The sequence below is a fragment of the Penicillium robsamsonii genome (assembly GCF_028829455.1).
Source record: "Penicillium robsamsonii strain IBT 29466 chromosome Unknown utg000003l_segment0_segment0, whole genome shotgun sequence".
NCBI classification, from domain to species: Eukaryota; Fungi; Ascomycota; class Eurotiomycetes; order Eurotiales; family Aspergillaceae; genus Penicillium; species Penicillium robsamsonii.
Genome location: NW_026643221.1, coordinates 4,831,809 through 4,845,984, shown reverse-complemented (window position 1 = coordinate 4,845,984; position 14,176 = coordinate 4,831,809). Strand labels below are relative to the sequence as shown.

The 14,176-nt window shown below is 48.1% G+C and overlaps 5 protein-coding genes across 5 annotated transcripts; 2 read left to right on the top strand and 3 right to left on the bottom strand.

Annotated features, from left to right (window-relative positions):
- Positions 1-1,176: 1,176 nt before the first annotated feature.
- Positions 1,177-3,642, top strand: N7447_006591 (uncharacterized protein; the record flags this gene model as incomplete). The annotated part of the gene is made up of 5 exons (XM_057230853.1): positions 1,177-1,272; positions 1,333-1,433; positions 1,496-1,761; positions 1,838-3,056; positions 3,108-3,642. The coding sequence occupies 5 exons, from the start codon at positions 1,177-1,179 to the stop codon at positions 3,640-3,642; spliced, it is 2,217 nt and encodes a 738-aa protein (XP_057085943.1).
- A 37-nt stretch (positions 3,643-3,679) lies between these two features.
- Positions 3,680-5,495, bottom strand: N7447_006590 (uncharacterized protein; the record flags this gene model as incomplete). The annotated part of the gene is made up of 2 exons (XM_057230852.1): positions 3,680-4,501; positions 4,560-5,495. 2 exons carry the CDS (start codon positions 5,493-5,495, stop codon positions 3,680-3,682), a joined length of 1,758 nt encoding a protein of 585 aa, XP_057085942.1.
- A 644-nt stretch (positions 5,496-6,139) lies between these two features.
- N7447_006589 (acyclic terpene utilization AtuA family protein) lies at positions 6,140-8,321 on the top strand (the record flags this gene model as incomplete). The annotated part of the gene is made up of 7 exons (XM_057230851.1): positions 6,140-6,203; positions 6,249-6,323; positions 6,378-6,556; positions 6,612-7,246; positions 7,296-7,499; positions 7,557-7,696; positions 7,747-8,321. 7 exons carry the CDS (start codon positions 6,140-6,142, stop codon positions 8,319-8,321), a joined length of 1,872 nt encoding a protein of 623 aa, XP_057085941.1.
- A 173-nt stretch (positions 8,322-8,494) lies between these two features.
- Positions 8,495-10,604, bottom strand: N7447_006588 (alpha-L-arabinofuranosidase A; the record flags this gene model as incomplete). Its single annotated transcript, XM_057230850.1, has 4 exons — positions 8,495-8,884; positions 8,959-10,298; positions 10,351-10,366; positions 10,434-10,604. 4 exons carry the CDS (start codon positions 10,602-10,604, stop codon positions 8,495-8,497), a joined length of 1,917 nt encoding a protein of 638 aa, XP_057085940.1.
- A 1,623-nt stretch (positions 10,605-12,227) lies between these two features.
- Positions 12,228-13,823, bottom strand: erg12 (mevalonate kinase; the record flags this gene model as incomplete). The annotated part of the gene is made up of 1 exon (XM_057230849.1): positions 12,228-13,823. One exon carries the CDS (start codon positions 13,821-13,823, stop codon positions 12,228-12,230), a length of 1,596 nt encoding a protein of 531 aa, XP_057085939.1.
- Positions 13,824-14,176: the final 353 nt, after the last annotated feature.

Sequence of the window (14,176 nt, the reverse complement as noted above, 5' to 3'; positions counted from 1 at the left end):
TCGTCGCGGCTTTATTTCTCCTTATTAGTCGATATATGTCTCGGCTTGACCGATAAGCGTCTCTCATGTTTTACGGTTACATTGCTGTTGGATATAGTTGCTAAGCAGCGAGTAACCTTGGTCAGGGAGGCCCAGTCAATCATGCAGACAATAGTGTGACAATGGTCTGGACCACAACCATTCACCGGAGGTAGAGCAAATGTAGCGCAAACAAATACCCAAGACATAGCTGAGTCGTGCGACAATATTTCAATAGTCGTGGTCAGTTAGCCACAATCATTCTATAAGCGATGCATTTAGGCTTGATTACGGTTGGCGGCTATTTGCTATGACTAGATTGGGTTATTATGCAGAGTAATATCCGCTGTTGCATCGCTATGGCTTCAAGCAAATAGACCTTTAGGGTCTCTGATTCAATAAGAAGATTTGGTCAAGACCTTCGAACTATGGAAATATTTCGCGAGCTCGAACTATTGCTCATACACAAAGATTAAAGTACACGGAGCACATGTCAAGGGAGTACAATGATCACCCAACTGACTCAAATGGTTCATATGATGCTATTATTAGTCTGATGAGTTGTAAGGGGCTACTATCACTCTGGTCTGATCTAACACGGTGATATAATGGCTTCTGCTCTAGTTCTCTGGCTTACCTACTATATAGCACTAGTTTATCCAGGACTGCTATTCCCGATCTACAAGTAGAATCACATAAAAATGTGGTCAGGAGAAGAAGGTCTAGATTCGCAACTCAACAAAGACCTTATTTCGCCATGCAGACCGATTGAGAAAGTTCGAAAGTGTAAATCTTCCAGAATGCCAAGATGACGGCTCTAGGCCAGCTCTTCGGCAGGCTGTTGATCCTCCCCGATGGATATCTTACGATGAGCATACGTAGCGAGAGGTATCAATCACGCAATATACGAGGATTACAGGCCGTGACTCAGAGCTGACTACCTACGGGAAGTGTCAAATCTGATTCAAGTAACTAACATGTTCATAGTGTTGGCCTGAGGCAATGATATTGACTCAGCATATATGCCTTAACGCCTTAACGCCGGAATCTCCGTCACGTTGTCTCAGCCTACAATTCTTAATCATGGTGATTGGAGCCGCGTATGGATTGCAATTCTGAAAGAACAGTTCTGGTGTTACTATACAATTATTTTGTATAATGGATGAGCACACCAGCAATGCTGTACGCCTTGCCAAGGTATCGACTAGCCCCCCATATGGCCCCCTTGGCCCCTCATACACTGAGGAAACGGCTGTAATTGGATGTTGACCTGCATACGCTACAAAGGCATGTAGTATATGCAGACGGAAGAAGGTCAAGTGTGATGGGACTCGACCAGTCTGTGTCCCCTGCAGAACATTCGACTTGCCCTGCAAGTACGAGGACACCGTGCGACGCAAGAAAAAGCACAATCGGTATGTTCTACTTGACTTGTTAGGTCTTTTAAATTAACGCATACTCACTCACTCACTCACAGCGATGAACATTTTCATGAGCTGGAACAGCGCATTCAGTCTCTACAAGACGAATTGAATGAAGCACATGCTTCCAAGAGACGGCGATTACGGAGTGACGAGGACACAGGCCCAGAGCATGTTCAACCCTCAGAAGTATCCGGTTCAGAGTTGCCATCTCCGAGAAATGACACCGCTCAAGCACCTTTCGAAGCCGAGGCCGATCGAGGCGATGGCGATGAAGGGTCATATACCCTTAAAACTCCGAGAGGCGCAATGCGCTTTTTTGGTGAGTATTAGCTCGCCGTCTATCGTTCCTCAATGGTCACACGAACAGTTGAGCTAATTCTACCGACTACGCCCAGGTGCATCCTCTCATTTTTCGATCGTTTCCCCTGAGGGTGTGGGCTGGCTTGAAAGCAAGACGGGTAATAATGTATGGCGCCATGTCGCCCAAAGAAACAGCAGTCGATGGAGGCTAGCCGACTGGTATCCTCGAGCTCTTCAAGATGATTTCCAAAGCAGATGCTCCCAACCCTTGCCATCTAAAGCGGTCATCCTAGATCTTGTCCATGAATATTTCGACACTGTCAACAAGGCCGTACCCCTCTTTGGGCCCGAAAGTTTTATGGGAATGGTCAGCAGACACTTCTCATGGAATCCTAACGAAAGTCCCTCATGGTGGGCCGCATTCAATATTGTCCTTGCCTTTGCATACATGCAAAGGGCAGAAACCTCCGGTTCCAGCAGCGATAACTGGCAAATGTGTCTGGGTCATGTCAAAAATGCAATGAATGTGGTCACAGAGCTGTTCATGCGAACCTGCGATCTCCTCGCTGTTCAGGCGCTTCTTGGACTTGCAATCTTCTTTCAAGGCACACCAAACCCCCAACCTCTGTTCATGTTTGCCGCTGCAGCTGTACGTCTGTCGCAATCTATTGGGTTGCACAAGTCCAACTCATTTGGTCTCCCGATGTCCCAGGTGGAAGAGCGGAGAAGAGTCTTCTGGATAGCGTTCATTTTGGACGCCGACATCTGTCAACGAACCGGCCGCCCTGCTGCCCTGGATACCCGTGATTACAATACTTTACTGCCTCGTGAGAACCCAACAGATGGCTTAGGTGTGGTGGAGATTGGAACGGCCAAAATCAATTTCTTCTCGGCACTAGCCCGATTTGCTTTGATCCAACGGAAGGTTTACGATGAGCTGTATAGCACTGATGCATTCAAAAAAACCAAAGAACAGTTGATGAAAGATATGAAGGGTTGCTCTGACGATCTTGAAGCATGGAAAGAAAGTATCCCACCGATCCTCCGGCCCCGAAGGAACTTTTCCACCGGCCACCATGCCTTCCTTCCGCACATCCTCAGACTTCACTTTGCATACCATTGCTGCTGTCTCAATATCCATCGATTCTGTCTACTTCCTCGGCGCTGGCAGATCAGCCCACAGAATGGGGGGCTCAGTCCCGCGGGTCTATCGAATGACCGAGAGAGATCAGTGCAACAATCAATAGAAGCCGCACGAGCGGCTATTGAACTGATCGGTCAAGTCCGAGGCCATTACGGCCAATCCTTCGAATGGTAAGCTCACCTGATGTGTTCAACTTTTGCTAGTCCTTATATATCAAACAGGAGTATCGTTTACTTCCCCGGGGCAGCTTTGGTTGCATTGTTCTCCCACATTCTCATTGACCCTTCGCACCCTGATACAGAATCGGATATTTCTATGATGCATGGGGTTGTCAGTTTTATATCCAAGGTCGCATCCCAGGAACAAGATACATACCTAGACTATGTATTGGCATTGTGCTCTGATTTCGAAAGTGCAGCCAGGAAAGAGTTACATCGTGCCCGAAATCCCGAGCCAAACTCCATGGGTGATAATCAGCCAATTTCCTTTCGTCCGCAAGGGCAAACGTGGACACAGAATAACTACTTGCCCCCGAACTCTTTCCCGGCTTTTGTCAATCATCCCCAGTCGACTGAGAATGGTGGCAGCTACTTTCAGTCTTCAAACACAATGTCTACAGATCAAAGTTTATATGCTACAGGGCCACTACCGTTGCCCGCTCCTCTTTCTTGGAACTGGCAAGATATGCTAGCAGGTGTCCCTCCGGCGTATGATTTTGGCGCATATGACTTAGCTGAAAGCACTGGAGAGTTGTGAATTTGAACATTATTGTCATGAAGACCTATCGTATATACTAATTTGCCAACTCAGAAAGCCCTCCTGCAACATGATCATGCCAGGTGATGCTATGATCATGATGGCAATTCGGAACAGGGGCATTCTTCCAAATTGGACTTGCTTCCTTGTCATCTAGTCTAGCCACGGGCCTCAACATATCCATTCTTCCCCATGGGCTGTCTTCAAAGCTCATCATAAATGGCGAGTCTTGTGCAAGATACTCTGGGAAAACCCGTTTCCACCCATCGATTACCTGGATCATAATCTCCGAGACGAACTGGTCCGGAGACGAGCGTGCAAACTTAAACATATCGTTGGTTTTTTGTACCACTTCAACGGGATACAGACCAACTTCGGGGTCCACCAGAATTGCGTCCCCCGCCACAAGCGAGCTTACAACATGATATGAGCCTCCTTTTTGAGCCCTATCCCGAATAGCCAACATTGTCGCCAGGGCACCGACAACGCCAGTAGTCATGTCAGATATCGGCAGCGGTGGAAGAACACTCGTTCCTTCATCGAATCCAAGCGACCGACCCATCACGTATGAAGCACCCGATGCAGCATCCCCAATCTGCTGCCAGCCAGGTCTCTCAGCGAATGGTCCAGATGGACCGTAGCAGTTTTCATCGACATAGACAATGCCCTTGTTTCTTCTGGCTGCCACATCCAGCATTTTTTGCAGACCGAGTCCCTTCCGGTCAAGTGACCCATACCGGAAGCCTTGGATAAACACGTCTGCATCGGCCACAAGCTCCTTGAGTCGAGCCATTTCCTCCTCCTTGCCAATATCGAGATCGATCGTGCGTTTTCCGGCGTTGAGCGTCAATTGGAGGACCTGTTAAGCATGGTCGGTATTTGGTCTCAATACAAAAAAGAAAGGCCATTCTACTCACATTCAAATCTGCCAGTCTACTACAGTTGACACGGATGACATCCGCACCAAACGAAGCAAGAATCACCCCAACGGTGGGACCAGCGATAATTCGCACCATCTCCACAACCTTGATCCCAGCCAGAGGCCGACGATCAGGAAGTTGTTTCAAGGGAACCGAGTGTGTCGATTTCGCATACGATTCATGTGTATAATTCACGAGAGGATGTTCCGCAAGCCGCTTCCCCATCTCAGTCTTCCTCCAGCCTTCGGGTGAGTAGCAGATGCTCCCACATAATCCATGTCTCACATTGTGCATCTCAAGTTCATCAGCACTCCATTTCCGCACATGTTCCCGAATATACTCATATCCCTCCTGGAACGATTTCAACGGTACATCCATGTCGATCCCCATCGAGCAGAGCGTCTTGCTTGCATCTAACGACCCATGGAGTTGATACCACACCCCGGAGTCCTTGGTGGGATACAGTGCAGTGGCTCGGCCAGCCAACGGACCAACTCCAAACCCCTTCTCAAAGTCCCTGTCGAAGATGTTGGCAAGTTCGCGGGACCGTGCAAGAGTCGAGATGTCTTTGCCATTCACGAATGCCGTAAATGTGGATGCAAGCCAGATGCCAGCATGGTCTGTGTTTACAGTCACGCTAGCTTCTTTGGCTGGCCTGCCATCCCGTAGCTCGAGGAGTTCGTTTCCAACTAGTCCACACATGGCATGCAGAGCTGCTGCCACGACGGGGGACTTCATCGGACCGGGGACCATAGGGTCCGGCCGGCCCTCGAAGTTGACAGTATCCCACAGTGCACTGTCTTTTGTGAAACCGGGCGTTCGTGACGCTAGCAGTTCGAAAATTCGACGGGCATCTTTCGGTACAGGGAGAACGGACTTGTCGGTGTAGGTTCCGGGTCCGTAGATCTCGTTTGCGGGGATAGTCTCGTGCATTTTGCTCCAAAGACAAAGGTATATAAGAGCGAATGAGATAGAAGAGACAATTGCGATTGTTATGCGAATGTTTATCTCGAAATACACCGATGCCAATGCCGATGCCGATGCGTCCCCCACCCTTTATATTTGTATTGCAGGGAGTTCAAAGCCTCGAATCCGGGTGCCAACACACCTATTTTTCTGGACCCTATTCCAATCTTACCAACGTCCAATAATCCATACTACTGGTCCAATAAATCGCAATTTTTCCCATTTTGGTATAAAGTGATGTGAATCCCCCCCCTCGCATTGGAAAACGCCACGGAACAAAGCAAAAAAAAAAAAAGCCACGGAAACAATACGGAGTACTCCAAATCAGCCTCAATACACAAGGCTTAGATTAGCTTGGATCAAAGCTCATCGCTTTCATTTAATTGGCTCAATCAGTGGGGGGGACTAATTATTGAACTTCCACGGCCCACGGGGGTGACCTGAAGGATTTCCCGTGGGTTTTAGTACTTTTTCCCTCTCATTCTCTCTCCAACCCAAGTTCAATTTGGGATAATCCTTGTAATATAATATGTAGAATTCAACACTCTTTGCATGGATTTAAAAGTAACGTAAATCTCAATGGTTTATGAAAAGAACTCCGTACAACTACAATGTCTACCAGTCCAAGTGAAAATAGCCGACCCGTCAGAATCGCCAATTGTTCCGGCTATCATGGTATGGATATCAACTAGATTAAACCAACAGTACTAATGAACAAAGGCGATCCTGCGTACGAATTGTATCGCCAAGCAACTCTAGGAGATGTCGACTTTATCACCGGAGATTACCTGGCGGGTATGTTGCTTGGCGATATGAACTAGCGAGGCACTAAGGACTAACTGAGCTAAGAGGTCAACATGGCAAATAATGCCCAAGCCTTCCAACGTGGTGAACATCCCGGATACGAACAAACAGCCTGGGAGGGTATCCAGCAGACCATCGACGTGATCGCTGAAAAGGGCATCAAAGTCGTACTAAATGGAGGAGCTCTCAATCCTAAAGGGCTAGCACTCAAAGTGCACGAGCTGGTCAGTACAGACTTCACCCAATTACGTGAATATATATACCAAATCGAAATAACAGATCCAACAAAACGGCCTCGCTTTGCGAGTAGCCTATCTATCAGGAGATGACCTGTATACTAAATTTGGCCCTAACATGCCGCAATCCGCAGAACAACTCCAGCACCTTGATGCCGAAAACAATTCCGTCAAGCCTGGCCCTCTCACGTATGCATTCACCAACACCACTAAGCCTGTCCCCATGGTCTCGGCACATGCATACCTCGGTGCCCGGGGTATCGTGGACGGACTCCGTCGTGGGGCAGATATCATTATCTGCGGCCGGGTTGCAGACGCTAGTCCCGTCATTGCAGCGGCATGGTACTGGCACTCCTGGTCGGAGTCGGACTATGACCGTCTGGCTGGGTCCCTGGTGGCAGGTCACCTTATTGAGTGCTCGGCCTATGTTACGGGCGGCAACTTCGCTGGGTTTGACCGGCACCCGGTTGATACTTTTATTGAGCCGGGGTTTCCCATTGCGGAGATTGGTGCCGATGGATCGTGTGTTGTTGTGAAACATCCTGGCACAGGTGGTATGGTTGATGTTGATACTGTTCGGTGTCAACTTTTATATGAGCTTCAGGGAAATGTTTACTTGAATAGTGACGTTAGTGCTATTTTGGATGACGTTATTGTTGAAGAAGTTGGAAAGGATAGGTAAGTGTCTTCTTTATTCATTGCGTTGACTACTTACTGAAACATCTAGGGTTCGCGTTCATGGCATCCGAGGATATGCCCCCCCTCCAACAACCAAGCTGGCCGTGTTCTATCCCGGTGGTTTCGAGGTCCAGATTTTACTGAATGCTACTGGATATGCATCTAAGGAAAAGTGGGATCTGATCGAAAGACAACTCCGTCATTTTGTTACAAAGGAATCCCTTGATCAGATCGACACGCTTGAATTCCAAAGGTGACTTTATCTCATCTTCCAGCTTGAACCAGCCAGTGTTGACGTGGGGATCTCTAGAATTGGTGTCCCTGCCCTAAACCCAGGTTCGCAGCGACAAAGCACCACATACCTGCGGATCTTTATTGCTGCAGTCGAGGCTGACGCCGTTCTCGCCGTCGGAAGAGCAATGAAAGATATCTCTTTGAAGCATTTCTCTGGTACGAACGAATATGAATGTTCATACTTCGAGCTAACTCGGATCATCTAGGATTCCATTCCTCTCTCGACATGCGCACAGCAGTCCCCCGCCCATTCCTAGCCTACTACCCGGCTGTAGTCAAGCAGGACGATCTTGACGAGAAGATCAATTTCATCGATACACCCAATTCGATCACCTCGTTCCCAACAGGTCATCCTCCGGTGTATAAAGCTCTACAGCCACGCGCAAGCTATAACCATCGTCCGTCTAGCGAGGAAGTCGCCCTCCTCCGATCTCGAACTCGATCGATTCGACTGGGAGACATTGCTCTTGCCCGATCTGGTGACAAAGGATCTAACCTCAACTTTGGGATCTTTGTCCCTGACCCGACTCACTGGCCTTGGTTGCGGTCTTATATGAGCGTGGAGAGAATGCGAGAGATGCTCGTTAATGATGATGACTGGGATGAGTCGTTCTTGGTTGAGAGAGTGGACTTCCCTCACATTCATGCTGTGCACTTTGTGATCTATGGGATTCTTGGTCGGGGTGTCAGCAGCTCGAGTCGATTGGATGGGTTCGGCAAGGGCTTTGCGGATTATGTGCGTGACAAGGTTGTTGAGGTTCCGGTGGAGATTTTGAACTGAATTTGTATTTATACCGCGGGAAATATTATGGGGTCTATTTTATCAGTGAGATGCAGAAATTTGTTCTTGAAGTTTATGGAACACATATTGGGAATGCTTGATATTCTTAGACCGATAAACAATGCACATGACGCATGAAACAGCAAGTATTGGGATATATACAATCATCCCCTTCATGAGACTGCTAGAACAGCGACAGCCCATGGATCCATGCTTATTGAATAATTCCCTTGCCCATTGAAGACGCTGGTGGTGACGGTTTGAATCTTCACGTTGAAGGGCGTGTCGCCCTGGTGCTTTGGTCCAGCAAGCATCTCCAGTTTACCAGATCTGGTTCCTGGTATACTCACTTTGACGTTCTGGTGTTCGGGGCCATAGTTTGCCAGTTTCAAGTAGTATTGTGAACCTGTCTTCGAAGCCACCCAGTAAAGAGGTCCAAATCCTGTTGATGAGTGAACTGGAAGAATGGTATCACCCTTGTTGGATGCGAACATCTTTTGAACAAAATATGAGACCGAAGGTGTGACAGAGTCGGGGGCCGAATTAAACCCGTATAGTGTAGGCTATATACGTATAAAAATAGCGTGGTCAGCTATATTCCCAATGTTTTTCTAACCTCTTCGATAGATATTCTTACCGACCAAGAGACGAAATCAAAGTGCTGCATCAAAGGCGCATAAGCAACCATCTTGACAATATCACTATTGCGCTCCATTCCGATCATGTACACGGCCTCACTGCAGCTGCCCTGCATGTACGGCCAGTATGTTCCTGTCTCTTCTGTCGTATTGCGACATCCGAACTCACCAATCATCACTGGTTGGTTCCGTGGCTGGTTATCAAACTGGTCGAACAATTTGACAAAGTCGTCCGGTGCTCGGTACAGATGCAGGTCAATGATGACATCTTTAGGAAGCGAAGAGGGCAGACACGAATAGTTCCCATGAGAAGCAATAAATGTGATGTTCGGATACTTGTCATGGATGGCCGTATAGATTTGATTGAAACGATCCGGATATGTGTCGCAACCACCGGTGAGATCGTCTTCGTTGCCAATTTCAATAAGGTCCACCTTCCATGGATCTTTCCGACCATTCTGGGCTCGCATTTTGCCATAATGTGTCGAAGAGTTGCCAAAGAGATATTCCATCTCATTCATGATATCGTCAACGAAAGGTTCGAGGTCCGGCCCAGACAGAATGTCTCCATAAGACTTGCCTGACCACACGGCCAGGAGTGGCGCCATGTTCATGTCTTCACACCACCATAGATACTCGTCCAAGCCGAGAGCATCTGTATTAGGATAAAACCAGTCACTTTCTCTTCCTGGACGGTCGACCACGGGTCCAATCGTGGTGTTCCACTTCCAGCGATTGTCAACCTCCAAACCTTCGAGGTTGTTCCCGCCCGGGAACCGAAGAAACGCTGGATTGACCTCGTCCAGAAACACTGCCAGGCTATCTCGCAACCCGTTTTCTCTTCCTTTGAAAGTGGGAGGAAACAACTGGATTAAGCCAAAGTTCAACGAGCTACCGGCAACTTTCGAACCATCGAATGTCAAATGCCACTCGTTATCTCCTTCTGGTGCATAAGTAGTATTGAACCTGGTTTTGAACTCGGTGAATTTTGAATCCGTACTCTTGACGGTCAAATTGTGATCGGCATATATCGAACCACTGTGCGATCCAACAAGTTGTAGGTTGATGGTTCCCGAGTAGTTGCCCATCATCCAGAATGAACTGTTGTATGTGGCGCCCGTTATTGGAATTCCGTTGTAACCGGTATTGGCGAAGCCTACATAGTCTGTTGTGCCATCCGGTACTGCGACGTTGAGCGAAGACGTAATTGCTTTACTAACAGGCTTTGAGGTATCCTGGGAGATTATCGTATCTCCCACCGGAGCGTAGGCAGTCAAACCAAGACTAGTTCCTTGAAATCCATTGTTCTGCAGCAATTGTCCGTGAATTCCACCATCACCTTGAGATGGTTAGTAATGCTCGTGATCAGATCAGAAAATAGAGATTCCTACCCGAATGGTCCATTTCCTAACAATATCAAAAGTTAGCGACGCAGCTACTTACGCATGGGCATGGGACTAACTTAGCCACTCACCTCGAACATAACTCCATATAGAAGCGGACTCGACTTATTACCACCCTCCGTTGCAACTGTCAGGTTGACCGGAGCAACTGAACTATTCCCTTGAGCCAATGCGCCTGCTAGACATGTAGCCAAAGTAATAGAGGTCGCGAAGCCCGCGCGTGTCACAGATTCAGACTTCATGGCGAGTCAGAATCTATAGACAAGGATGTGTATAGTAAGAAGTTTCAGATGAACGAGGAGAGTCGGCAAAAAGCCATGCTGGGAAAATTTGAGCTTTTAGAAAACTTTCAAAGAAGCACCGCCCCTGTCTTGGACAAAATAATTTGCATGGCTATGGCGTATGATTCGTTCGTGCTGGACCTGGCCTGACAGGTGTTCCCCACAGAGTCATCATGGACCTTGAAATGGAGACCGCATGCAAATTAATATCGTGCCTCAGACAGATCATCAAAGCTTGGATCTACCGACATGCCGCCATATACGGAGAGATTCCAATCACGACCAGCATCCTTTAGACATCTTCGGTGGATCATGCTCTTAACCATCTTGCTTAGTTGGTTCTCGCTTTATTCCTACAACATGCGTTGTGTATTAGTGTGGATTTCGAATTGACAGTGGAGAGAGTCATGACGTCGGACACTCCCGAGGTCGTGTTTTCATTCAGGGCGGGTAACTAACCACATCAAAATCAGCCCCTTGATCATCTGTGGTTTTCATAAGCAAAAGGAATACTGATATCGAGATTCAACTGACGGTTCGTGGTCTACAATGTTCCACGATGTAAAATATTGTGTTGAGAAGGTAAGTGTACCGTACAAGTGTCCATCGGATTTGCGCCTTGAAAATCAAGCAAAAGGCCAGCCTTCCACATGTATCAACTTGACTTCGCTCGCTTTTTAATCCTCTCACTCCTGATGACAAAAAGAAGCATGGGCAAAGATGCTTAAGACGCTGTCTACATATAAAGGCGGTGTCTGATCTGCCACCCCACATGTCATGTTTCCAAATCGGGATTAGCTTTCTTCTCTCGCCACCTACATAAGTAGGTACCTTGCTCTTGAACATCAATACTCTCACGGCTTTGGGCTTCAGAGTGCGAAGATGAAGAATATTGTGGTATCTGGCGGTGAGTTTAACAGTAATCAAAAATGGCTCCGCCGTTAGCCATGGAGAAAAGCAGGGCTCCGTAGTTCACCTGTAGCGTTCTAAGGTATACGAGACTAATATGGCTAGGCTTCATCTCTGGGGCAGAGAAAGGCGTCGTTGCTTCGAACGCAGGTCGGTTGCTGCAGAGCAAAAGGTTCATCGTCACCATCATCAAGATAGACCCCTATATTAACATCGATTTGGGGACTATAAGACCTAACGATCAATATGACTTACTTTGGTACCGAGTAGAGAAATAGGTAATAGTATTATGTGATTGATGTATTTGATTTAAGAAACCCGTTCTTCCACAGTCATGTCGTCAATTTATTTCATGCAAGGAAAAAGCCCGGAACAAAAGTTGAAAAACTGGAGAAGGGAGGAAAAGGCAAACAGAATCAGAACAGGGACGGAGATGAAGGTTAAGTCCACGACAAAGGAAACGATCAGATTTGACACCGAGAATGAAGAAGAAGTGGGTGTATAATAATGCGTATGGATAAGGATAATGTGTACAGAGAATGGGAGAAGAATGGGTAGAAGAGAAGCCAAGAGGGGCAAGACTCAAAATCACAGAACGAGAGTAACCTGAATAACAAAGAAAAGGCTCTGAATTAGACAAGGGAAAATGGTGAGGGTAGGAATACTAGGCCAAGCTTAAGTCGTAGCTCGCTTCCAGAACTTCCAGCCCCCTCTCCGGTCCTCCGCTCCAACACCAACACCAACAAGACGCTCAATACCTTCAGGGCCCTCGGCATTTTCGAACTTCTGTTGATCGATTTCCTCACCGCCCTCTTCGTCCGAGCCATTGCGTAGGACGGCCGGATAGAGAACACCAATACCGTCACCGCCCAGGGTAACTTCGTACGTAGTGAAACCCTCTTCGTCGAACTTTTGTTCGAGGTCCTGCTTGACTTCCGCCTTTGCGTTAGGTCGAAGGAGGGTAATCGCACATCCACCGCCACCCGCCCCGGTCAGTTTTGTCCAACCGATGTCGGCGTAATCGACAAGTTCACGGATACGTTCGAGACGGGGGTGAGAAACGCCAAGGGAGACAAGGAATCCATGGTTTATACGGATCAGGGTGCCAAAGTGGGCAAGGGTGATATCAGAGATTCCCTCGAAACTAGGGTCCTCGATTAGACGTTGTGCGGAGCATGTCACTTGGTCGATGCCGTTAAGAATTGACTCGGTCACAATAGGATGTGCCTCTCTTAGGGCCCCGACTTTATCGACTTCTGTCTTTGTAGAACGGGCTTGTCGGGTGTTAACAAGTAGGAGAGGAAGTTCGGGGAAAGTAGGTAGCGAGATGACTGTTGGAGGTTTCGAGTAATCGTCGCGCCGGAAGATCACAGCCTTGCCGCCTGCGGCCACCGTATTATCCACGCCGCTAGGGTTGCCATGAATGCAGAGCTCTCCGACAAATGCCCAGCGGTTGATACGCTCGATCTGTGTCTCTGCCTCCTCCGGTGGTTGGTCTGGGTGAGGTCCGGCGAGTGTACGGATTTGGAGAAGTAACGCAGAACTAAGACAGACACAGACACTAGCACTACTACCTAGGCCCGCTCCGGTAGGAATTGTGGATCGAAGAGTGTAGATGGCGCCTGGGCTTTCCGGAGAGCCTAGGGAGAGGAAGAGGTAGAGGAACGAGGATGCGGAGCGAATATGGATGTTGCGCTGCTCCTCTGGGAGACCCTTGGATACACCCTGGAGGTGCGGTTCGATCGCGTCAACAAGTTCTGGATCGAGTTCGGTGACAAGGCTGTAGTAAAACTTCTTTTTTGACGGCTCGCGGAATTTGTCCCATGGTAGGGTGTCAATATTCCAAGTATGGCTAAGACCCAGATCCCGGAAATTCAAAGTTATCGTGCGTTGTGATTTGGAGAGAGTGGTGACAAGAAGGTAGGAGCGAAGAGAGATAGCTGCGGCCATGGCAGCCTTGCCGTGGACCACAGCATGTTCGCCAAAGACGATGACCTTGCCCGGCGCGGAGACCATAAACGTGGGCGCCATAGGTGAAGAGGCCTTGCGAGCCATTATCGGCCGTTTTCGTTCCTCAGTCTTTAGTTCCCCAACTTCGTGTGTTTCTGCGGAGGAGACGGAGGCGCTGTCGGAGTCGTCCAAAACACAGTTTCCATTCACACCCTTTGGGTGGATAGGGGGAACCTTGACCGTTTCAGGGTGGAAGTCGACTGTACGACGTGAAACCAGATTTGTGGCACCCATACCGTTCAATGTTGGATTCTCGGTCATGAGAGGGATCGAAAGGGGGGAAGGGGGAAAGCGCAAGGGGCGAAATTAAGAATTGAACGAGTAGTGATAAGCTGGGAGAAGTAAAGAAGAAGAATAGCCAAATAGCACAGCCAAACAGCCCAGCCCAAATAGCCCAAGACCCGAGTTGTAAGTTTGGAGTAAAAGATGGGGGAAGTGCTCGAGGCTACTGGGTATACCAGGGAACGAGGGATGAATTGATCCAATCACAACCACAACAATACCAATTGGTCATATTAATTTCAATGACTATATTCTGTATTGTCTCGTCTTAAATATGACTAGTATTTCGCTTATTACTAGTATTTCCCTTTTATAACTCATATTTATGCCTA